The following is a 27100-nucleotide window of genomic DNA, read 5'->3' as shown; positions in this document are numbered from 1 at the left end:
TTGTAAGGGAAGTGTCCAGGAAAAGTAAATTGGTCTTTTTGCCTGGCTTATCCTTATGCCATTAAAATAAACATGAGACAATATGTTCCTTTTTAACCACTTGATGAGTCAGTGCAGCTCAGGAAACTGATAAAAGGTTTATGGAAATAAATTAATATTGCATGAATGCTGCTGGAGCTATTAAACAAACATAAGCGAGAACCCATCACTGAAGCCAAGAGACCTTTCTATGATGACGGAAAGCGGCAGAAAAGTCAGTCATTATTACAGCAGGTTCTTTTCCCTATGAAAATGGCATACAACCTACACAGATCTAAGTGATGTAACCAATACAGTTATGCTGTTTATACCAGATCTTACAACTGGATTACACTGCATTTAACAGTAAGAGAAACTTTTAACATCCCTTTTTTATTCATAAAAATGAACATTTATCAAAATCTATCAGGAACTTAAAAATCTCTTCTTTAAAAATGTAGTATTTTTTCCTTCTCATTTATTTTGAGGTTATAGAACAGCATGAAAAGGCTCAGCTATCAGTGTTTTGGTTATCTTCTTACAAGTCTGATGCATGACAAGTACGTGAAGTCTCCAGTGAATGACATGATGTGAGACAGCAAAGACTGTGACTTATGCCTTCAATAGGCAAACTCAGTTTCATTTTTGCAAACGCGGTCAGTTCAGCTGCCTTTGCTGGATGCAGAGAGAAAGATGAAAATATCAGCCCTCCTGCAGGAGAACTTAGACTCAGACCTGCAGGTCGCAGATGCTTCAGAGATGCTACACAAAAGCATCTGCTGTTTCTTTACCCACATTCACACTGCACTGCAGAAATATGCACAAAGGAGGCAAAGCTTTCTGTGACTTTGTAATACACAAAGCAAGCTCTGCTCCTGAGCATAGTGACCTGCACAGCCTGAAGTTCCTGAGCTTTCAATCCAGCAAAGTACTCGCATTTTGCTACATCAGGATTTCTGAGGAACTTCAGAGACACAGTTGAACTAGAAGCAGTTTGGACAGGAAAAGAGGGAAGGACTGCTCAGAAGCAAGCATCCCTTTTTTTTTCTGGTATGTGCAAAAAGTAAATTCTGTTGGTATTTTAGTACTTCAAACTATGATCTTCCAAAGATTCTGTTAATTTTGTCAAGAACGGTGTATTTTTACTTTCATCAAGGACAGCATTTAAAATCCACTCTAGACAACATTTGCCCAGTTGGGGGGGGGGGAGGAAATCTTTGCAGCGACCTTAAACACATTGACAGAATCCCTGCATGTATTTTTTTTAACTAAGATCAGCTAATAGGAAATATCATTGATCAGGTGGCTTATTCATTACTGACCATTCTTTAAATTACAGTTATGCCAAAGTAAGAGTAGATCTACAGAAGAGGTCCATTCTGATTTCAAAGATACAATTTCCATAGTTTGATTTTTCACTCTAATGAAAGTCATGTTACCTTTTTTTAAAACTGCATCTTCAATTAAGAAAACAGGTAGAGCAAGAAGCTATGAAGTAACCTGTACAGGAACATCTTTATTGCAGACTTTTTGCTGTCATTTAAAGTGCATACATTTCTTTACTATCATTTGTTGCATAAACTCCCGTTACACACCATCTGCCAGATATGATGGTGGCCTATCATAAAACCCGATTAAATATACTTGCATTGGGGAAGACTACAGCTAGGCACTGAAGATCATCGGTAGTCAGCAAAATGCACCACTGTAGAAAACTGCCACTACCCTTCCTGGTGTCGATCATGGAAATTGTCAATGCAGAATTTTCACATATTATTGGAACAACTTCAAATAACAATTTTGCACAAGAATTATTTTTTGGGGGGAGATGTTAATAAAGGCACTATTTCTAACCTTCTACCTATTTTAATTCCTCCTAACTTCCTCAACCATATTTCTGTCTTTTATTCCCTCCCCGACAAGCATTTGTCAGACATTCAACAATACTGGGAATTTAATCTCATTTAATCTTCAATGTTTGTTAAATTAGGATATTAATAAAGTTGAGCTATTAATAGACATATATTATTGGCTGCCATGTTTGATGGAAAATAAAACTACTTCTTCCTTATGCCACACAGTCCTGAAGAGAAATTTCATATATAATACTAAATTAAAAGATTCCTTCATTACAAATCTACATCCTTTCCAACCTTAGTGATTCTGTGATATTTGGCAACAATAATTGCTTCAAAAGATCTCTCCAAACATGGTCCATACTTCACATGGACTTAAACGATTTCATATAGCACATTAACAATCTTTGACTTTTCTCAGAATAGTTATTCCTACTATTCCATTAGACTCATGCATACATTTGTGTTGGCTTTTTTGACTTACTGAAAGGAAATTATGAAGGAGAGCAGAAGAAAGCTGCTTTTGCATAGTTCAGTAAAGTCACAGGAAAAGGAAGCAGCATAATGAAGAACAATGGTAGTCTTTGAGACCTTTCTTCTTATTATAATAAACAACATTTTGAAGAAAGGAGACTGATAATTACTCAATCTCCTCCTCTATAAAAAATGAACCTACTGAAAATAATAAAAGTTATTTTCACCCTGTATTAACACAAATTAATTTCAGTGTATTTCAGTGTGTTTAATTTAATGACGACATATTCCTCACAAAGGGAGATTATGTTGGTCAAGGTTGAGAAAATATTTATATATTTTTTAAATCTATTAAATTTCCCCTAACCACTGGCCAGAATAGTCTCTTTTTTATTTTCCTATCCTTCTCATTCATGTATAGATTTGGATTATTGAATCGACCACATAGAAATTACACAGCAGAGGACAGAGGAGTCAGCAAACAAATTATTCAAGACTTACCATTTACACAGATTTCAAAAGATTTGCAAAGGTCATCCTCAAACAGGCAGCCTAAAAACACAATAGAAAGGTAAAAATTAATAGGGGTTTCAAACCGTGGATAATTAGCGCAGACCGAAGACCTCTCAGGCTATTAAATGCTCAGCAAGTGTCAAACATTTGGTTGGCCTTGGGAGTCTAAATTGGGCAGTACAGAAATTCAAGAACATGGAAACAGGACTGGTTAGACAGAATATCTACCTAACTGGTTATGTCCAGAATAACCTTTGACGTTTTTCTTCCCCCTCGTTCCTCTGCTGAGGGTTCAGTTTTCTCCATGCAAATTTAGTAATTTGAGGAACTTTGTTCTCTCAATTTTGAACGCGTTATTATACCACAACACAGTATTGCTGCAATACACTACAAAAATATATACCAAGATACCAGGAGTTTCCTCAAGCTATTTCTACTGCAATGAAACAAATCATCAGGTAGGAATCCGGTATAAATTGCTCAAATTAGGCTTAGATTTAGTAACTGCAACCATAGACCATGCCTAGATCCTCAGGAGCACTAACTCTTTGAACAAAGGCTTAAAAATTAAGCCATCCATACCAACACTGCGATACCTCCACAGCTGACAAATCAATACAGGTCTATGAAAAATATCCTGGGGTTTTTTTCTATTTAAAGCAGGAAATTTGTTCCATAACATGCTGCTTTATGGACCCCTGCTATGCCAGCCCCACACCTCACCCTAGAAGCTTCATCCAGGTTGGCAATCCCAGCTCATCCACTTATACACATCTTCATGGATGAAGTATAGTATTCTGTTCCCCTGTTGCTTGTATCGCTTAACCGGGTAATGAGACACTAGTTATTATCCCCCTTATCTTTGAATAAAATTAACTCCTGCTGATATTCATGAGGGCAGCAGAGAAGTGGGCAGGATATACCTCTGCTCTGGTCACTCTGCACTGGAGGACAGGGAGAAGAACCAACTACAGAAGCAGCATGAAATACCATACTGTCGTTAAGGGCATGCACTCTATTAACCCAACGAGTAGTTTCTTTACTGTGTTTTACTGAAAAACCTAGAGCTAGGACTGGATGAACTCCAAGGAATGAGGCTGTATTTTGAATACAGAAACTGCCATATTGTCACAATTAAGCCTCTCTGGGAACTACATTAATTTCATAAATGGACTCAGGGACTTACAGAAATTAAGCGGTCTTGAGCAGTTTCACACTACGCATCAAAAAATAGCCAGGAACTTCATCACATCTAAACACAGAAGCAAATTCTCCCTCCCCAGGTGTTCCTGTCTCCACAGAAGCACAGAGTACAAGCATCTCTAGTCAGAGAGTCAAATGGATTAAGCAGGCTATTCTTATAAAAAGAAAAATAAAACAACACACAACAAACGCTGAAAGGCTCAGGACTCTGCCTCTGAATTACCTGAGTCCTAACCCTGCTAAAAGAAAAGTCTGGGGGATAAAGTAACTTATGTATGCCTGCATAGCCTTTCAGAGGTAACTGGATTAGCACATCATTAAGCCTGAACTAATACACTGTGTCTCTCAGCAGGATTTATTAGCACAGTGCTAGGTCTGAGCTAAGCAAGCACATCTACATGAATTTGAGTCATTTGGCACAGCAGCAGAGTGTCTTATATCTATCCCACACCTGCCTGCAACAACTACATATAGAACAGTTAGTTTGGGTTGGACTAGATGACCTTTGAAGGTCCCTTCCAACTGCCCTGCAATGAGCAGGGACATCTTCAACTAGATCAGGTTGCTCACAGACCCATCCAACCTGATCTTGAATGTTTCCACGGATATACATAACCTTAAGCAGATAATGAAAGCCCACAATATGCACACTGATAAAAGCATTCTCTCATCCTTTTACCTCTGCATCAATAAACTGTGGATATATATTCAGTAGCTTTTGAAAGGTAGAGGAAGTTTCAGACCAGGAAAGGCTACTTCAAGCACAGTATGGCAGAACAGTGTGTGTCTACAGAAGCCTGGTTTGTGACATCTTTTTTGCAATATGTATAATTTTGCTCCAGACAAGCCTACTGGAACAGCTGTTTGACCTGAAACAGTTTCTGAGAACTCACTAAATATATCTAATTGCAGCCTTGGTGTTGATCCAGCAAAGCAGGATGCCTTAACTATATATTGACTTGTAAAGAACGCAAGGTAAGAATGATGACAGGCAGTGGCCAAAAAACATCAGCACAGGGTAGACAGCGCAAAAAGACCTCTAATTAAAAGCATAGTAATGATCACTTCAAAAAAGGCACACTTGCAGAAAAAAATAAGGTAAAATATTTCAAGTGCTAATATAAGCTAGACAAATGAAAGATATACTTCAATATTCTTGTTTTCAGAAATTTGAAGTTATCTCTTCTAAAAGAAAAGTTTTTATGGTTAGGAAAAATCCTGGTTAAATCTCTGCCTTGCTGTCCTGAGAGATCAAAAGGGTTAAAACCAGGAGCCTGAAATGGCCACGTCCAATGAAGGGCTGTAGAAGATGTCCCATGATGGAGGGAAGACAGGCAGTTTTGTAGTTGATTTCCCATCCTGCAGTGCCTGTGCTGTAGATCCAAAAGGTGTCAGATGAGATGTTTCAACCAGAAATAGTTGTAGTGGAGTTGCACTTAAAAATAGTGACTGGCTCACCCAGATCCTGCCGATTTTGAAACACCTGGGAGCTGGGATCACGACCACCTGCTGCCCATGGCCACCTGCCAGAGGTAGGCCATCCTATGATAAACTGATATTCTCAGAAGCAGAAAAATCCAGATAAAAGATCAACAAAATTAGTATGTACAGGTACAAAGAAATAAACAGCCAAGCTACCTCCGTATAGAACTCTGACTTGAAATGCACTCTGATTTCCTTTGATACATTTTGCTTTATCACCTAATACATTTTCTATGAAAAGCACAAAAGAAAACTGATTTTATCATGTTGTAGTTTCTCTTTTAATAATACTTGGTTATTTGATGCTCAATGCTGCAAGGCACCTGATGCAATTAGCATTGGAAACTTACGTCTTGGAGAGCAAATTAATAAAATCAATGCATGGCAAACTGTATCTATCTGTTATGACTCTAAAATAGACAAGGACCTTCAGAACTCCTTGAAAAATATTTTGTTTCAAATTATTTATTGCTACAGTTGATTGCTATGGCTATTTCACCCAAGCAGTCAATATGTTAATTTAACTACTAATTTATCTTTTGTTATTTGCCATGACATTAAGAAGCATCATATTTCATTTTAAATATCATCTACCTACTAATAGTAATGGTGGTAATAAGTCACCACTGAAGAGTGAAGTGGTATTGTCTCCAAAAAGCACTTAGTTCAGTTCATGCCTTATGGGATCAAAATTACCTTTCCTTTTCTGTCAAATATCCCCCTACCAGAGATCATCTCCCAAAACACATGAACTGTTGATGCAATACCTTCAAACCCCGCAAAAAAAAAAAAAAAACCAACCCCAAAAAAACCCACACAACAAACAACCCCATACACACACACTCAACACCCCAACCCCAGTCTTACTTCATACATTAGCCCTGAAATAACAGATTTCCATACAACTATTCAACCAGCTGACAGAGACCAAAACTGGATAGATGCACATATATTGCTTTGTTTAATCTAGAATTTAAACATAGGTTTCTTACTTAATTTGCATTAAAAATTCACCTCTTCACTAACATTTGTATGGTCCCCACATCTCAGTAGTGGCAAAGAACATTGGAGCGATGACTTGTGCACAGGTGCACCAGCACCCACAAGAAGTTCACCTGATCATCCTCTCCCCAGGTAACCAAGGCACATAAGCGTACGCTGTGCATCTCTTAATATAGGGAGAGTAGTTCGCCGACACACATTGAAGCTATTTAAAATCTAGTTAACATGGCAATAAGGATTATCCCATATAGTTGGATAAGTATGTTTTTTCATGTTCTTAAATGTAAGGGTTTGCAAAGCTGTGGTATATGTCCATTAACGTCTAATGACATGAATCATGCACTTACAGACTACCTTCTTGATAGTTTACCCCAGTGAATTCCAGAAGAGTTTGAGTAAAGCCCACTACAGTTCAGAAAAGCACAAGCTAACTGTGTAATATAAACCAATATAATGAACTTCCGTACACCAAGGTAAGTAGGTCTCAGAGAGAAGTCAAGAATAATAAAAATACCTAACCTTACCCTTTCCAAACACAGACTTTAGTAGCCTGCAATTCTACTAAGTTGTGTCAGGTACAAGGACCATTTTTATTGAACCCACTCATATATACATGGTTTTTTTTCCCCCCAATGTTTTTTAACTTTATGACAGCTTAAAGTAAGACCAGGTATCTATGCTATATATTACAATCCATTTATGTAGTATATTCTTCGTTTACTAGCCAGGAAAGTAGATTCCACAGAGCTTCTCAAAATCTTTTACCTCCCTTTCTTCTTCCTCTACCCTACTGTACTGTTTCTCAATCAGCACAACATAATAACAAAATGCTGTTTCAAGTACATGATCTGGAAGTTTAAATCTTTGTCAAGATATTTTTCTCATGAGACACTAATAAAACTATTCCCTTCCACCTTTCATGAGGTTACAACAGTTCTGCTTTCCTGAAAATAAAATAAGAAAGTTTAAACCACACCGGAATATACTGTTTGTTTGTATTTATAAGAGGTGCCTCTGAAGGTTACAGCAGCCAAGGCACCAACTGAGGTCACTTGAACTTCATCTAGAAAAAGCTGTAGTAATTCACTTATCAGGAAAATAATTTTTTAAAAATCCACTATCAGACAGGTTGTATTATGTTTATTTCTCTGTCCTTTTCCCCAGTTAGCCAACTCGTGATGATTTTAGATTGAACATTTCTTCTAAGAATGCCCAAGATCTGTAAGCATTTTTATTAATTAAGATGAAAAATGCGCCATAGCCCCTCTTTACCAAAAATTGCCTTACAATCTTCAAAACAAGAAAGCAAACAATAGGCAAGGACTGCTAAATTTTTCTTATACTTATCAATCAGAAACTGTGAAAATACAAACCTCCTAAATACTTCCCATTGTTGAGCGTTCTCTGCCTTTTCCTTTCATGCTCTTCACTCAACTGCCATGATACCAAGTGTCTCTTCAAAACAAAACCATAACAACCTCACCTGATCACAAGGTTTTAGCTAGTATGCATTTCTTTAATCAAAATATGACAATGATAATTACCATTTTTAAGAGCCTAGAATGAAAGCTCACTACAGATTTATCTGCTTCATTCAGATTTAGCTACTGTCTGGTAAGACGACCTTGAAGGGTAAGTACTGCTAAACAGTGCTAATAAAAGAAACAAAAAAGGAAACACCTGGGTATGCCAGTACTGGGCATGCTTGATGGGACTCGTTGGGTCTTTAACACCAGCTGTGAATGACCCTAAGTAGAGAACACATGTTTATTTTCCTATAGTAAAATTAAGAAATATAGTCCAAGAATGACATTTTAAAAGTGCTCAGCTCACATAACTGGGATAGCTCTAACTAACTGGAAAACAACAAGGTAGTGCAGAACAGTAAAGGAATGATAACATGAACTGATTGGTAGGAAGAGCCAAATACAGTTTTCATGCAGAAAACTCAATGGAGAAGTCATCTGTTGAGATGTATTCTTCTCACTAATAGAGGTGAGAGAAAATTTTGTTCAGTCTGCTAAAGCTGTGATCTATCCAACATGTTTTCATCTGTCTGCCACACATGTATACCTAACAGGTCTAGAATGACAAAAAAATTGCAAGCATGGCTGAGGAAAATGTACTTTAAGCTGATCACGGGCTTTAAGCTGAGTTCTTCTCGGTTTCCCTACTCTGTGGTTAACATAGGTGCCATAGGTGTACATACACGTGTAATGTGAGTATTACTCAAAACCTACCAATTGCCTGTGAAAAATCAGCTACTGTTTCTTTACTTTAGTTTTATTTTGGCATTCACTTTGATAAAAAATTTGGATATTCCCTGGCCCTAGTTTTTAAATTTTCATTTTTATCCCCTTTCTTTCTTTTTTTCTGTTCCAAACTTCTCCATTCTCTTCCTGAGAAGCATTTTTCCTAACTCCTACCCATTCTCTTCTACTCTCCAAGAAACCATTGTTCCACCACCAGAATGCAGTCACCCCTTTCTGTCACTCCCAAGCATGTGTGTGCTGTACTGGGGCACTACCCTTCCTGCCCATGCCCTCTCCTTTCGCTCATGCAGGCAAACAGCATGTCTGTCGCCTTTTTATCATTATTGATTGCTGGGAATTTCTGGAACTCCATTCTCACCCTTTTCCACGTGTGCCCTCCACTTCCCTTCTTCTAGCGCACTAAACCATTCCTTGTCTATCTCCCTCCTGGTGTGTTGACTAGGAGGAGGTAAGAGAGGGGCAGAATTTGCTCCATCTTGCTCTCTCTATTCAGAGGTTTTCAGGAGTTGTGTAGGTTCAGCCACATTCTTGCTTTCTCCTTGGGTTCTCAGGATATGCAGAATATTATTCATTGAGAAAGGCATTTTATCAAGACTTCAGAACCTGTGCTGATTTATCAACTGCTTAAAACAGTAGTTTAACAATGAAAGAAAAGTAAATCAGTTTGGTCAAACATAATATTAAAGGAGCACATAACACTAAAGGACTCCTTTCTCTCAAGAGAGAAAGTGACAAAAATATATGACTATTAAGTCATATATTTTAGTATGTAAGTACTAATAAGTACTGAGCTTTGATTTTCTTCCTTTACTCCACCTTTTATGTTTTTTGAATGTAATAGGTGGCTGATTTTTTGTAATACTGTAAACTCTTGAGAGCAATTTTTTTTTTTTTCAATTGTGTGCACATACAAAGCCTAGTACAATGAAGCACTAAAGAAATCTCTGCAGTGGTTAACTGGAGGACTGTGCAATCTCTTACATGAAAAGTTTCCAAAGAAAAATAAGGAAAAATTTCCTGTAAGTGTAACCATATGGTGTTAACACTTCCTCATCTCAGAATTACTCCTTCTTTCAATCATTTTTCATACACACTGATTTTGTATATTGAAATATGCCCCTAGCCAGAACAATTCACCATGGAACAGAGTTTTCATTCAAAAAGGGAAAATGGCAGTACTAAACTTATAGCCAAGATTTGCCCCTGTAGCTTCAATGACAGTATATATTAGTGCTTCAATTACCTTCTTTGTATCACTTGCCCTTCAACATGTATGGATTGATGCACTAAATAGGCAAAATAGTACAAAAATGCTGTGATGTATGATACTATTTCTCACTATATAAGGGGGGTACTTTTTCCTTTCAGCATTTAGAAAAAAAATTATTACATCTTTTCTTTTGCACATAATTAGTCCTGAGCCTGTCCATATCAGAAGAAAGGAATTGCTCTGTGGTAAAAATATTGTTAACTTATATGATTACTAATGCCATGATTGCAATGATGTAGGGCTTTTCTTCTGGGGACCACTGAGGAAAGGTCACTACTAAGAATAATTGAAGATGTGAGCAGTAATAATAGTTCATGAGGCAAAGAGACAGGGAAAGGCCATCACTGGAAAAGCTCCAGATCAGCATTTCCATTTGCCCAAGGCTCAGAAAGAACACAGCATTTCATGGGCTGATGCAGGCAATGTGTGTTTTGGTGTGCCTTTTTGTCATTTTTTCACAGTAAATATTAAAAGAATTTGCATTGTCTCCCCTGAGAAATTACAGCGCTCTCAATGCTACATTTTCCAACTCTGTGTCTTTAGCAGAGACCACCATTAGCTCAGATAATTTCAGCAAATTGGGAGCACAGATATAATTCTTCTTCCAAACAAGTAGCTCCACTAATACCTAGTTATATTGAACGCTAACATGCTCTCCATTTAAATAAAAAATTTGCAGATAAACCCACTATTGGAGAAGAAATAGAAGAACATTTAAAAACTAACATTAAAATTATTACTTCTTAGGATCAAGACCGACATCTTTTACCCGCACCATTAACTGTGGCAGGAGAGGTCAAATGTGATTTTGCTCAAGTAACTCAGCCCCAAAAAAAAGGTCTTTGCTATGTTGGTAGCCCATATTGGTACAAAATTAGGATCTCTACAATATAAAAGGTATGATCTGTTCCTTCTAAATTAAAAAATGTGAATTGAAGCGCTCACAAGCTCTATAAAAATATTATAAAGTTCCAGACCAGGCCTTTAAAAACTTCAATTCAGTGCCTTCTACTGGTCACCAGTTGCTGAAATTAATTTCCTTACCGGGCAGTAAACTACAATCACCCAACACCAACTAAAATCACAACTGTGACCTAAGCAAAACTTCTTTTGCACTTAGCAGAGAATTTGAGGGCTGAACACCGTTGACTCTAAATTAATAATTCCACTTTGCTGTTTACATACATCAATAAGCAGCCTGAAACTTTTCCCCTGCTATTGCCTGTGCAATATCCTTCCCCACAAAATCTGTGGACAGCAAGGCTAGTATTTCTCATAACCATAAGATTTAAAAACTGAGGCTAACACACAGCAGAGTACGATGTTGCCAGCAAAGCCTTCCTCGGTATTCTTGCACATAGACCAGGAAACATCGCAGTTCAGTGGCCTCTGTCATACTTATCCTATGAAAGAACTACTGTCATCATTACATCCGGCAACCTTGTTTTTTTACCCATCAGTAACTCAGTCTCTTCCTGTATAGTTGCTTTACAAAATTGCAGAATTGAGTGAATTCTAAGTCCTAATTACAACATAATTCTAGCCTTCTTCCACAGTCAGGGTTAAGACAAGCTGGGTCAAAGAAGTAATGAACAATTAGCTAGAGGAAATAGGAACTATCCATCTGGGGGTTATGTACTTTGGAAGATAGTTCTTTCAGATAAAATTTTCCAAAACACTTATGTGATAAAGAAGCTTATGTCCCATCATCTGAAGGTACTCGGTCTCTAAGATGTACATTTAGTGACAGCTTTTCTAAAAAATAGTTCTTTAAAGTTGCAGCTCATGTTTTGGGAAAACTCATATTATTCACATAATCAAAGAAAGGAAAAGAGATATGTTTATCATTTTCCTCTAGCAAGCACCAAAATTTTGTCTTCACTATTTGTCAGAAAATCTTAATGAGTATCTGCTTGGTGCTTGAAAAAACATAACCAGAATGTACAGCAATTCTCATCCAGTTATATTGCCTCCAAAAGTAAGTAATTTCCCAATATTCAGGGGTAATGCGCCTCTCCCAACACTGTCTTGAGATGACTTAAAGGCAGAAAAAATTTTTCGCAGAAGACCTTTTTGGAACAATTGGCTTTTCTGTTCTCCCTTATTTAGAAAATAGTACAGCATCTTTTAACTGATGATGCCTATGCCCACAGCTGCAGTATGGCAAGTACCTGTCACATATGATCCATTCTTTTTCCCTTCCTCATTCTTCTTAGAAAATCACTCTCCTTTTTGTTCCATCTCTAGTGCACAGTTAATTTGAGCTGGGTAAATTATCATGTGGACTTGGCAAAAACAACTTGAGAAAGAAAAAGGAATCATATATCTTAGTGGAGTCTGAAGTGCAAGGGCATAGTCCACTGTCATTTACTGTGGGAAAGTAATTCTAATCTAGACAACAGCACACATGGGTTTGGGAGCTACACTTAATAGATGAGCTCCAAATAGGGAGACAGGACCCAACCAGTACTCTAAATCTGTTTATTTCCTTGTATTCATATTGAGGCCTGCTAGATATTGAAAAACTTAAAATTGCTATTATTGGGAGTCTCTTTGGAAAAACAGCTTCATACCTTTATCGTGCAATTTTGAATCACTTTTTAATGTTTATTATAGAGTGCTGAAATCACCTAAGTTCATCTCATGAAAGAGACACTGTTATATACACTTGGTAATTTCTTTAATAAAGAGTTTAAACAGTCCAGAGTAATCCACATTAATTATTCATGTGTTGGAGAAAAATAATGAAAGTCAATGCAGAAAGTCATAGTCTCTTAGAATTCTTGAGGGAAAAAGAATAATATTAGGTAAAATTCAATTGACTGTGGCACCAAGATTTATCTATATCATTTACCCTGAGAATCTGAATTGCAAATGAAGCTGCAGCATTCTCTAGTATGGGACAAAGTTATGAGAAATAGGTCATATCAGGCTACTGGTAGCACATCAAAGTTAACAGTACTTAGTGAAGATACCTAAAACTTTTCCCCTTCCACAGAAAAATTTAAAAATCTAATAAAAGTTTATGTACTAGAAATTTTTTTTAAAGCTACCAAGAACTCAGCTGTTCCAATCAATATAAATTATCTCTTGACTTATAATCAATGTGCCACACCACGTGGCTTTGTTCAAGTACTGGTGGACTTGTAGCATATGTAACCGCATACATGGGCATCAATCCACTTCCTCGTCTGGGATTGATGTTGAGGGGCAGACTTAGGACAATACTTTGTTATGCTGATAAAGAATTAAATCTGTCTTGTATTGATTCAAAACTCATTCCAGATGGTAGTTTAAATTCATTACAGAGTAAAATGATCCGCTTCTACTTACTTTTGTGAAAATACACTGGCTTCAAAGAAAATCTGGAACTGAGAGTGAATGGTCCTGATTTTGACCAGTAATTGTGCTCTAATTACTCCTGACTCACCCTGATGTATCTGAGGGTGGCATTAGAGCCAGCTGTCCCAGAATACATTATGCCATTGTCTCCATGAAGTAGCTCTGCCTACCCTGTGATACCAGTGAGATGTTTTTTTCCCCAGGCTAGCTGTTGAGAAGCAGGCACCATAATGACACATATCAGAGAAGTAGTTAAGAAAAAGACTAATGATTAAAGCAATTTGGTGAGGAAGCCAAGAAAATTAGACATAATTCTGAAACATGACAAATATGATGTATGCGGAGTAGCACCAGAATTCATATTTTGGTTCCTTCCTAAAAAGTACACAAAAGACAATTTTTCTCACTCCATATCATTAGAAGACTAAATCTCCCAGATTCTAGAAGTTCATCTAACTGTTAAACTCCTTTAAACAAGGAAAAACTGCCCTTGAGAAAATTCATTTATTTACCAAAAAAAGTCTGAAGCCTGGATGCCTTTATTATAGGTGCCTTTCACCGTTAAGAGTAGCCAAAAGTCATTACTGTATTATAGCCAGCTCTCATTAACTTGGCATCTAATGCCCATTGATTTTGACGGAATAGAAATGTCTAAGCAGCTTTTTGAATTAGGGACGAAATACCTACTTTTTTTTGTTCATGCTTATTATCTTTACTTTTCCTCTGTAAATCATAATCTCCAAAGCATCTGTGTGAAACTTGTGCAGTAGGAGGAAAAATTTTAGAACTTTTATTGAACAGATGAGAAAAAAAAAATGTTAACAAACAGTTGATGTTGCATGTCCCCTGAATATCTGAACATCATAAAGAGGAGATACCAAGCTACTTATAAGCCAGACCTACTAGCAATGTTACCAGACTACAATCCAGCACACTGGAATTCTAGTCGTGGTCCTGATTTTTGCTGCTAGCCTGGGCAAATAATTTCACCATGACTTTCCCTCTGTATTTTGTGTGTCTTATCAAGTCAAATGCTAAAATTCATGATTATTATCATGTGTTTATAAGTGGTTGGCAAAACAGAGATCTGGTCAAGTTTGGAGTGCTAATGATCGTTGTAGTACAAACAATAACTTTCGTATGTCTTTAACTTCTCCACATCTCACAGAAATGTTTTGAACCTTAAAGAAAAGGAAGTAGCTACATAAAGTGACCATGCTCTGGTGGAGTTTGCAGTCCTGAGGGATATGGGGCAGGCAAAGAGTAAAGTCAGGACCCTGAATTTTAGGAAAGCAAAATTCCAACTGTTTAAGGAGTTAGTCAACAGGATCCCCTGAGAAACTGCCCTCGGGGACAAGGCAGCAGAACAGAGCTGGCAGATCTTTAAGGAAACTTTCCACAGAGTGCAAGAGCTCTCGATTCCCAGGTGTAAGAAATCAGGAAAGGAAGGCAAGAGACAAGCATGGCTGAGTGGAGACCTGATGGGCAAGCTAAAGGGCAAGAAGGAAATGCACAGGACAGATGTCCTGGGAAGAGTACAGGGATGCTGCCCAGTTGTGTAGCGGTGAGGTCAGGAGGGCCAAGGTGCGTCTGGAACTGAACTTGGCAAGAGATGCAAAGAATAATAAGGGCTTCTATAGGTATGTCAGCCAGAAAGGGAAGGTGAAAGAAAACATAACCCCCTTGATGAGCAAGACTGGAAGACTGGAAACAATGGATGAGGAGAAGGCTGAGATACTGAAAGACTTCTTTGCCTGATTCTTCACTGGCAGTGTCTCTTCCCACACCTCTCGAAAGGATGGTCTGCAAGATGGGGACTGGGCAAGAAAAGTCCCTCCCACTGTTAGAGATCAGGATTGAGACCACCTGAGGAACCTGAACATGCACAAGTCTCCGGGACTTGATGAGATCCTAGAGTCCAGAGGGAATTGGCTCATGTAGTTGCCAAGGCACTCTCCATGATATCTGAAAAGTCACAGAGGTCAGGTGAAGTCCCTGGAGACTGGAAAAAGGGAAACATTACTCCCATTTTAAAACGGTAGCAGGGAGACCCTGGAAACTACCAACCTGTCAGCCTTACCTCTGTGCCTGGGAAGATCATGGAACAGATCCTCCTAGAAGCTATGCTAAGGCACATACATGGAGGGTAGGGAAGTGGTTCGAGAGAGACAGCATGGCTTCACCAAGGGCAAGTCCTGCCTGACCAACCTAGTGGCCTTCTATGATGGAGTGCACGAGGGAAGAGTTATGGATGTTGTCTATCTGGACTTCTGTAGGGCTTGCAACACGATCCCTCACAACACACTTCTCTCTAAATTGGAGAGATATGGATTTAATGGATGGACTGTTGGGTGGATGAGGAATTGGTTGGGTGTGGCATCCAGAGGATAGTGGTCAACAGCTCAATGTCCAGATGGAGACTGGTGATGATTGGTGTCCCTCAGGGGTCCATACTGGGACAAGTACTGCTTAAAATCTTCATGAATGACAGACAGTGGGATTAAGTGCACTCTCAGCAAGTTTGCAGATGACACCAAGCTGAGTGGTGTGGTTGACAAGCCTGACGGATGGGATGCCATCCAGAGGGACCTGGACAATCTTGAGGAATGGGCCCACATGAACCTCATGAGGTTCAACAAGGCCAAGTGCAGGGTCCTGCACGTGGGTCAGGGCAACCTCTGGTACCAGTACAGGCTGGGGGACAAAGAGATTGAGAACAGCCCCGACAAGAAGGACTTGGGGGTACTGGTGGATGAAAAGCTGGACAGGAGCCAGCAATGTGCACTCACAGCCCAGAAGGCCAACCGTATCCTGGGTTGTATCCAAAGTAGCAGGTCAAGAGAGGGGATTCTGCCCCACTACTCTGCTCTGGTGAGACCCCACCCGGAGTCCTGTGTCCAGCTCTGGAGCCCTCAGCACAGGAAAGACATGGACCTGCTGGAGCGGATCCAGAGAAGGCCACCAAAATGATCAGAGGGATGGAACACCTCTCCTGTGAGGACAGGTTGAGAGAATTGGGGTTATTCAGCCTGGAGAAGAGAAGGCTCCAGGGAGACTTTCTTGCAGCCTTCCAGTACTTAAAGGGGGCTTATAAGAAAGATGGGGACAGGCTTTTTAGCAGGGCCTGTTGCGATAGGACAAGGGGCAATGGTTTTAAACTAAAAGAGGGTAAATTCAGACTAGATCTAAGGAAGAAATTTTTGTCAACGAGGGTGGTGAAACCCTGGCACAGGTTGCCCAGAGAGATGGTAGATGCTCCATCCCTGGAAATATTTAAGGTCAGGTTGCACAGGGCTCTGAGCAACCTCGTCTAGTTGCAGAGGTTCCTGCTCATTGCAGGGGGCTTGGACTAGATGACCTTTAAAGGTACCTTCCAACCCAAACTATTCTATGATTGTATGATAAAGCTCCTGGGAAGTATTCAGTACAACATAAACAAGCATTTCTTGGAGAGTATGGTTTTTAATTGTGATTTAAGTAAAGCCGATGTCCGCTAACTTTGCTCAAAAAGTGCAGGGATTTCCACACAGAATGTGAAACAGCTCCTTGCCTGCCACTGAACTCTACAGGAGATGAGCTTTTGAGTTTATATTCCCTGAGAAGCAGGGTGAGGTGGTGGCAGGGGACTGAAAAGTATGACAAGGGACAAGAATTCTAGTTAGGACCCTGAACTGGCCAAGTATCAGACAGGCAAGGAGACCTCAAGCCTCAGGTGACGAGTTGTACAAATTTCTATATGGCTTCAGGAGCACTATCTGTCATTCTTTCTTGACTTGTTATACAGATACTTCTAATAAAGTGATAGATTGTTCCTCAAGCCTCAGCTCAGACTGCTTCTTTCTGCAGTAGGTTTGACTTATCTAACAGTTTGATTTTAATGAAAGGAAAAATAAGGCACATATAAATAAGGAAAAAATATACCTGAATCTTGTGTCCATCCTCTATCATATTCCTTATGGATGAGCAGGAACTGCAGTCAGTGTGATTACACTGCAGTTACAATTGATAAAACCTGTACAATGCATGTTATGTGTAGCACACTGGAGTTGTACAGTGTCATGATCCATGTGAGGATAACAATCCATTTCTGAGAACAAGTAAATGCTAGTGTTGCATATTTTTCATATTCCCATCTAAACTTAAGCCAAAGACTGAAGTCAAGGATGTTTGCATCTCTTTAGCATCACTCAAAGTCTCCAAATCCTGTTTGCTGAAAATAAATTCTATACAGAATGCAACATATCCCACAAAAATATTCAGGTACTTCACTAAATTTCTACACATCTCATCATAACAACATGTCTTATAAAAAGCCAAATACCTTTTACTGCTTGCATTTATGCAGCAATCTTTATTCCCATCATTACAGCCTCCTCTGTGCTCATTCCCTATCTCATCATGGATGTTACCTTTGCTCCTGAGAGTTACCAGGTAGAAGGCACATAATGGAAAAGAGAAGGTAATGAGGATTTTCACATCAATATTCACCAATGAGAAACTACCTCCTAGCTTCCTCCACTGCCCCACAAAGCTGCTCTGAACCCCAGAGCTGGCTGTGCCAGCTGAATCCAGCCTCTCACTAGTAACGATAATTTGCCCAGAGCCTGTGCAACCAAAAAAGAATGGGGCATATTAACATCACAAAGGGATTACCAATATTTACTTCAGAGGCTTCTTCAGGATGGGAGAACTTAGAAACTTGGAAACAGTAAGAGATATAAATTTAGAAGAAAACACTGAAGAGACAACCACAGTTTTTACAGAGGAAATAGTAAACACTTCACTATGCAATAAGTGAAGAAAAAGAAGTACAAGAAAAGAGGAAATGGAAGAAAATAAAAGAGTCTGAGAAAGGAAGTGAAGGAGAATAACCTTCACAGAAATTTTTGTAATGCTTGGTGAGTTAAAAGTGATAAAAAGTCCAAAGTACAGAGATAAGCCAGTGGCAGAGATAAGAACAGACTTGAGTTTTCCTGGTGGCATGTTAACACTGCCTTTACAGGCGTGCTGCCTCGGGATTTCAGACAGTTTAGCAGAAGGGGGCTCTCTCATTTCTTGCATGCATCCTGAGAACAGAAGTTGTTTTACAATAATCCCATTGATAATTTGTAAGCCTATTCCAAAGTTTCATTAATTCAAGACTGTATTTTTTTTTTTTCCTCCAAAAATGCTTGGTGATAATATTTCATGAAGTTCCAGACATGAGTCTTCAGTCTACAGTTGACTGTAAACTGAATGGCATTTGCATAATTCTGTGAGACTTGATATTCAATGAGGTTTAGAATCAGTCTGGCACCTCATATGGGAGCCTTCTTAAGAATTCTTAAGTTATTTTAATGAACCAGTATTATTCAAAAAAATTTTCTTTTTTCCTTCAGGATTTGAACTTCAGCCAAATCACTAAACCATAATCTTTAGAAGTATTTTCAGAGGCTTTCTATTTGATTAATATCTTACAAATTTAAACGTGTGTTATTTCTGAATTTAATACTCTGCAGACAGCAAAGAACAACGTGTATGCAATGTTTTGTACATCAATATAGTGTTTAAAAAAAATCCTAGTTTATAAGACTCCTGGAAAAAAAAGCACAAAAAAATAACAAATAAATCACCCAAAGAAAACAAAGCTTTGTCACCTTTATCCTCTGTTCTGCAAGCTATAAATCATGCAGCAGAAGTACAGGAACAAGAATATTAAAATTATGCCCAAATGAGTTAGCCTTTTTGAGAAGATGGCTTCAGTTTCCTGCAGACAGTTGAAGAGTATCAGGTCAAGGACCAGAACAACAAACACTGTGTCTACAGTTCTCTTCCTTTCATATAAATTCCTGGAACCTTTTCACTGAAGGGCACATGGAAAAAAATTGGAGTTCACAGAATATGAGCTGTATCGTTATTCTGCATTTGAAAAACGTGCACTGGCAGACTCTTGGCTGGAGCTTGGTTTAGGACATACTCAGGATTTTTACAGCTAGGTTTTGTGCATCAATTCAACTTCCCTTTAGCTATTAATGTAATGCCAGACAATTAAAACAAAAATACTTTGCACCATTTTCTATGTAATAACCACAAACAGTTTTAATAATTTTAAATAGCTAAAAACATGAAGTTAACGTGTTTAGGTTCAATGAAAGAACAGTCCTCAGAGTGGCCCAAGTCTACTGGAGAATACATCAGAGTAACCCAGCTCTTCGTCTTCCTAATTTAAACAGAGCATGAGGACAGGACACAACTGTGACGGAGCGGGAGAGGGCTGCTCGTGGCTGACAGTATGTGAACATACCTGCATCCTCCCTAACTCCCAGAAAATTCTTACTTTCCTTATACTCAGCAGGTCTGTCCATTGACATCTAATGATATAAGAGCATGCAATTTATGTAACTCTGGGTTACATGTAAAAAGTAATTACTACACATTTACTCTTGGTTTTAGTTGTAATGCTTTATTTACAAAGACATACAACAGTGTCTGCACACTTCCGAAACGGCAACTGAGTGCTAGAGCCTTTTAGCACTCCAGAACTCCCAAGCCTTTACCTGCACTTTTGATAAAACCTTCTCTAGGGATGTGATTCCCTTGTCATTGTTTTTTGACAGCACTGTCATGTTGCTCTAATCTGTTCTCTTCTGAGGTCTCCACCACACCTCCAGAGCCTGCATAATCTTACAGAACGTACAGTTTACCAATAAGGACCTTATGGGCAGGACAGTGAGTTTAGGCCATGGATTGTCCCCCTCCAGCCACTCCTCAGATGTGTGAACAGCTTCATTGCTAGTACTAGTCTAGTGTCTAACTAGAGAAAGCTAACAGCCAGCCTCAGAAAAGATTACCCAGTCTTCTTTCCTTTTACAATCCACACAGCTCACTTCACAGCATTTACATTCCCAGATGGATAACTGATTCTATATCCTGAAGAAGTTTTAAAAAAAAACAGTAAGTGAAAACTATCAGAAGGAAAAACTTACTAGTTCATTACTTCATAGAAGCTTTTTTAATAAAATTTTTACTAAAATATCCCAAGAGATTTAAGGTGACTCACAAATGCCTAAAAATATGGAAGCTATTTTCCTCCTGTGTGTTTTTTCCTTTATGATGAAGGGAAGCTAAAAGTACTTTGCTTTTGTTTCTTGTTATTTTCTGCTTGGTTTCTACCTTCCCTTTTGTAAGAATAATAACGCACATTATGTTTTTACTCGAGAAGCTCCTGAATGCATACCACCTGTATCGGCAGGAGGCATGGCAGATGAAAAGCACTAACCACACAGCTGCAATCAGAGATCAAAGATGACTGCTAATCTTACTCACTGCTACATGTTAGTTCTTTCACTTTCAGTCAGTGCCATCCACTTTGCAAAACAGAATCAATGTTTGTTTTTAAAACTACAGGTATATATCTGTATTACACATGTATGAATATAAATATATTAAACATGTATATATTATACATGTATTATATACATGGGAATTTTTTAATCATTATTATTCTTATACTAAAATAGGAATGAATTTTGTTGCCAAAACATTAACGTCTAGTGCCATCTGAGACGCCACAGACTAAGATACCCACACAGCACCGCAAGATACGGTGCAGGACTTGTGGGAGGTTCTGTCCTTTCTGTAGTGTCAGGGAGGTTAGGCAGAATATCCACAGCACCTGAAACAACACAAGGTGCCCTTCTTTAGGCAACTGAATCCAGCCATGTTTTCTAAAATAATTCAGGTGACTCATGCCATAAAAGTTCTATTTCTGTCAATTGGTCTTGCGGGTTTCTCTGTAGTGATCTTAGAGGTAAATGTGAACTGTCCAAGCACTACAATTACCTGAGATGAGACCCTTCTACTGTCTTTGAGATGTCAAAAACCAAAAGTCTAGTTCTTCAAAACTAGTAATGCTGTTGAGGCACAATCGTCTGAATACCTTTGAAATACATAGATTCAGAGGATAGAAGGACTCAAGAGGAAGGAAGACCTAAAAAGGAGGCACTGTACACTGTATTTAACTCCTTCATGAGCTTTTAAGGTTTGTTGAATGTCTCTACTTGATACTAGTTCTGTTGGCATTGTAACTTTGGCTTGCCTGCTCCCATGTGCCTCATTTTCCAGTGTTGCAGGTGGTCGTACTTCCACAATATGGAGCGCAACAGTCGCCAAGGGATTACTCTTGTTTCTGGTATAGGCACTGACAAAGCTTCACTGAAATTTGAAATAACGAGTCTGGATCCTAAATGTTCAGGACAGGAATAGGGGTTGAAGCAGAATGGAAAAGTGCTCTTGCTGCATTACAGAAGAGACACTGTTCCTCAACAAAACTAGGAACAGAAAAGCTAATTAATCTTTCTTCCTACTTGAAAAAGAAGGGAAAATATTCTTTTCCTTCCCTATATTTTGCTTTAGTCACAGAGTGACTTCTGTAATTTATAAGCAACTCTGTGAACCAGAAATAACTCCACACTGAAAAGCACACAATTTTGCCTGGAAGTGTTATGGTAGAGATAAAGGCCAGCACAAGACAAAGTAGGCCCAGCTTGGCTTTTAAAGGAGAAGGTAGGAAACAGCTAAATAACTTTGCATTATATTTTTAGGATCCATTCCTAAAAATATTTGCAATTATCTAAATATTGGTGAATATTCTTACAAAAAGAAATCTAAACCACGAATATTTTCCATGGAGACCTAAGGCTCGGAGATGTAGTCACCATGCCAGGTCAGTGGCACATAGCGAAAGACAAGTTTGTGTGATGAAAACAAATTTAAAGGGTTTATTTTTAAATACAAGCATTTCATAATGAATATTCAGTGAGACAGCTGCAGCACAAAAACCATCCACTGAACATAGCCAGGAATGCTTTCAAATAATCATTGCACATGAAAAAATCCAGAACATTTCTCACAGGTCTGCCTCTAGCCTATGTATTTGGGATTATATTTTTTGTTGTGTGTGTTATGTATACCGAAACAGTATTTAAAAGGCAGTTTAGAAAACTAACAAAACAGCACCTCTGGAAGCACTAAGATTTTTGATTCTAGGAACATTCATCTGCCAACTTGAAAATGTTCATCTGTGGAAGTAAGGCAATGATTTAGAAACTTTAGCTTGGTTTTTTCCTCTTTCTGTCTCAATGAGAAGGTAGAATCTCATCCTGTACTTTTGCAGTCAATATTAGAGCTGAAGTTGTGTTAACAGGGTTTACTCTGCTTTATGCTGTCTGCTTAAAGAACAGTAGGATAAAGGAAATTAACATTTCAAACTTCCTTGCATTACTATTTAATCACTGTAAAATCATGGGGTAATAAACCAGTATGCAGAGAAGACTGTCATCAAACACACACACACGTATACACACACAAAAGATAAAATAATTAAACTACAAAATTCAAGCAGGGCAGCACCCATCACCCTCAAACCGGGATGGATGGCTTCATAACTGTTTATGATAAAGCACTGATATTCAGTATTTCTTCCATCTCTAAAGTAGTTTTAACTGTACATATAGCAGTGACATTTTGCCACCTTAAAATTAATGGCAAACTCCTACTTGTGGCAACTGGCACCGAGAATGTTATTCTGCAGATTTGTACTACTGATCAGACCATAAAATTTCATTGACAGCCACACTGAATAGGCATGATAGAATAACAAACAGCATATTTTTAGATCATCATCTATGCCGGTAGTAATCAAGCTTTAAAAATTATGAGATCTCATTCATACAAAATTTGCAGACATTTCTCTCTTCAAAATGTAAAATTGGGTACCAGTTATTGAATTATGCATTCTTCACAGAACAATAAGAAGTTCTAATACTGTGTAACACAGTAAGTAGGCATGAAACTAGAGATTCTAGTTATCTAAACGATCTTAATTCATAAGGTTAATTTTTAGTTCGACAAGTGAGAGATTCATTCTCTATTTCTGTGCCCCATTGCATCTGAATCCCCAAATGATCTCTACAGAAAGAGTGTGAAGGAGCAAAAATACAAGGCTATTTCAAGTCTCTTTCAAGTACTGTAGGAGTTTGACAGTATTTCATTTTTCAACATATGCTAAAACATTGTGGGATGACTTTATAGTTTCTGCAGCTTCATGCAGATAAATATGGCTAGGTAGGAACGGAATGTTTCATGCAGTCAGAAAGATGTAAGGAACAGCACCAGCAGGTTACTTTCTGCAGTAAGGTTCTTAACAGAGAACAGCAATGTATAAGCCCTCCATAACTAGTTACAACAGCTGGAATCCGAGCACAAATAAACAGAGACCGTATCCAAGTTCATTTGCCCAGTTCAGAGACGCTACACAGGGTCTGAATTGTACTTTACTGTAGTAGGCTAGTTCACTTGGGGCCAATACCTCAAATACTGGGGGATGACTAATTTATGATGACTAGCTGAAAAAGTTTTATTTTTCATGGAAATGATTCAAAGTCAGGAGAAGTAATGAGAAAGGAACAAAGAAATCCTGTTATGTGACCTGGTTTGAGTTTAACTCTGTATATGTTATTCGTGCACAGTAAACTATTTGTTCCCATTTTGTTTCCTGTTCTTCTGCTCTACAGAAGGCAGCACTGTCAACCATTTCCAGCTGTCCTCCTTTCAGCTGGAATAGAGTTGATTTTCTTCCTAGTAGATGGTACAGAGCTGTGTTTTGGATTTACTATAAGAATAAAGTTGATAACACACATGTTTTAGTTGTTACTAGGTAGTGCTTACGCTAGTTGAGGACTTTTCAGCTTCTCATGCCCTGCACCCGCCAGCAAGAAGTTGGGATTTGGCACAGTCAGGACAGCTGACCCAAACTGGCAAAAGGGATGTTCCATACCATATAACATCATGCTCAGTATATAAAGCTAGGGGAAGAAGAAGGAAGGGAGGATGTTGGGAGTGATGGCATTTTGTCTCCCCGAGAAACCATTAGGCGTGATGCAGCCCTGCTTCCCTGGAGATGGCTGAACCCCTCCCTGCCCATGGGGAGTGGGGAATGGATTCCTTGTTTTGCTTTGCTTGTGTGCGCGGTTTTTCCTTTAGCTCTTGAACTGTCTTAATCTCAACCCACGAGATTTCTCACTTTTACTCTTTCGACTCTCTCCCCCATCTCACTCTGGGAGACTGAGCAAGTGGCTGTGTGGTACTTAGTTGCTGGCTGGAGTTAAACCACGACAGTCCTTTTTGGCACCCAGCGTGGGGCTTGAAGGGAATTGCTAGATCAAATTTATAGCTGTTACTGCTTTTTAGCTATTAATCTCCAGGCCCCTGTGCTTGCCATGGGGCTTGCTTGCCTTGCTGTATATTAGAGTCCAGTGCTCGTTAGTGGCTGTTTTTCTTTCGCTGCTGCCGTGCTGCTGTCCTGCTGATCGTCTGACTCTGCTGGGCCTGGGAAGATTTTGGTAACAGCAGCAGCGATGCGCCTGGGCTGGCAGATGGCCGGGGCATCGCTGCTGTTTCTGTGCTGCTGTACCGGACATGCTGGAACTCCAGTGTGAATTCGAGTTGACAGGACTGTGACCTGTGGATGAGTCCACATGGGAGCAGGACAACCCAGAGCACCTGTGGCTGTGATAAGTCCACACCAAAGCAGGTACATCTCGAAGCATCTGTGGCTGTGGTTATGTCTGTGCTGCAGCAGGTATATGTCTGAAGGGATTGTGCCCCAAGGATAAGTCCACGCTGGAGAAGGTGCACCTCGAAGTATCTGTGGCTGTGGATAAGTCCATGCTGCAGCAGGTACACCTTTGAGGCATGAGTGGCTGTGCACGAGGCCATGTTGGAGCACCAAAAAGCATGTGGCCGTGGATAAGCCCAGGACAGAGCAGGTACACCCCTAGAGGCACTGCAGCCATGGGTAAGGCCATGGTGGAGCAGGTTTACTTCTGAAGGGAATGTGTCTGTGGGTAAGGCAGGTATGCCTCTGAAGGTGTTGTGGCCCATGGAGAAGGCTACTTTTAAACAAGTGCAGCTCAAAGTGACTGTGGCTGTGGTTAAGTCTATGCCACAGCAGGTATACCCCTGGAGAGACTATGGCTCATAGATAAGTCTCCATTTGGAGCAGGTATACCCCTAAGGGACTGCAGTCTGTGGGTAAGTCCAAGTCAGAGCAGGAGCAAGCGGAGGAGTTCACTGCAATGTTAAACCCAATGGTCTGGTCCAAAGCGGCCAGGGGTGGAGATTGTAATGGAAATAATACCTCTAAATTGTTGTAACACATTGAGTTACATGTTATAGGAAATACTATAGCAGCAACAACCTGACTCCATGGAGTAAAAGCCTTAGAAGAAGCAGTGGAAATGCTGAGTGAAATCTGAGCTGGCTTTCATGCCCAGTAACTCCATGCAACATGCCACCTCTCCTGTCCTGAGTGACCACCATAAGAAATGCAGCCCAAAGTTATGGACTAAATTAACTCAATGGACATCTGTGGACATTTTAAAGACATTTAACAGGGGTGGTCCACAGACTAAGGGAATGATATCTGTGTATTATATCAACGGATGGGTGGTTAATGAGGTTGTATTGGGTAGCGTAGTACCTGAGCATGATGTAAATGGTACAGAATAAGGGGTGAAGAATGTGCTGGTTTTGGCTGAGGTAGAGTTAATTTTCTTCATAGTAGCTAATATGGGGCTATGTTTTGGATTTGTGCTGGAAATGGTGTTGATTATATGAAGATGGGTTTTTTATTGCTGAGCAGTTGTTACACAGAGTCAAGGCCTTTTCTGCTTCTTACACCACCCACCAGTGAGTAGGCTGGGCATGCACAAGAAGTTGGGAGGGGAAACAGCTGAGACAGCTGACTCCAACTGACCAAAGGGATATTCCATACCATACGACATCATGCTCAGTATATAAAGAAGGGGGGGATGTTGGGAGTGATGACATTTGTCTTCCCAAGTAACCGTTACAAGTGATGGAGCCCCGCTTTCCTGGAGATGGCTGAACACCTGCCTGCTGATGGGAAGTGGTGAATTAATTCCTTGGTTTGCTCTGCTTGCGTGCACGGCTTTTGCTTTACCTCTTAAATTGTCTTTATCTCAACCCATGAGTTTTCTCACTTTTACTCTTCCGATTTTCTCCCCCATCCCACCAGTGGGAGTGAGCGAGCGGCTGCGTGGGGCTTGGTTGCCAGCTGGGCTTAAACTACACCAGCCAAGTGTAGTTTTCTATTTCCATACTCCCAGGGCTCTTTTATATCTCCTCAGCTTCGCAGAAGGAAACACAGGCAACAGAAGATGGAATGTTTTTCTTCCCCTTTTATGACAGCTGCCATTTGGTTAGCTGAGGTGGCACTGATAGCACAATAAAATCACCAGCATGAAACTTAATGTGTCCCACAACAGCGTGAAAATTTTAAGAACATCAGGCTGGCCATTTGCATCAAGGAAGATCTGTCTGGACGTAGATTCGGGCTCGAAAAGTGGCCATTGGCAGATGTTCAGGAAGAGAGCATTAAAAAACATTCCCAGTGTGAGGCAAGACACTGTTTAAAAACTTAGAGTTAGAGGCTGTATCTGGACTGTGATGTTTGGGAAGTATCAATATCCCTTCAGAGCTCATTTATTCTTTTGGCTTCCATAAGACTCCTCAAAGCCCTTATGACAGTCAGGTAAATAAATATCTACTTTTAATGGGCAGAGAAAATGTGTTATATAATATGTGCCAGATGTTGTGAAAAGTAA

General features: G+C 39.4%; 1 protein-coding gene across 1 annotated transcript in view; it reads right to left on the bottom strand.

The window, feature by feature from the left end:
• PTPRN2 (protein tyrosine phosphatase receptor type N2) overlaps positions 1-27100 on the bottom strand; it is a gene marked incomplete at its 3' end in the record, with an annotated part of 669211 nt that overhangs the window by 593636 nt on the left and 48475 nt on the right. Inside the window, exon 2 of the mRNA XM_081996867.1 lies at positions 2850-2900. Coding sequence (XP_081852993.1) covers positions 2850-2900 — 51 coding nt within the window. The remainder of the gene's footprint in view (positions 1-2849; positions 2901-27100) is intronic.

This window comes from Phaethon aethereus, assembly GCF_964289735.1.
Source record: "Phaethon aethereus genome assembly, chromosome: 2".
Lineage (NCBI taxonomy): Eukaryota > Metazoa > Chordata > Aves > Phaethontiformes > Phaethontidae > Phaethon > Phaethon aethereus.
The sequence above is the reverse complement of the archived record's forward strand: the minus strand, read 5'-3'. Positions and strand labels throughout refer to the sequence as shown.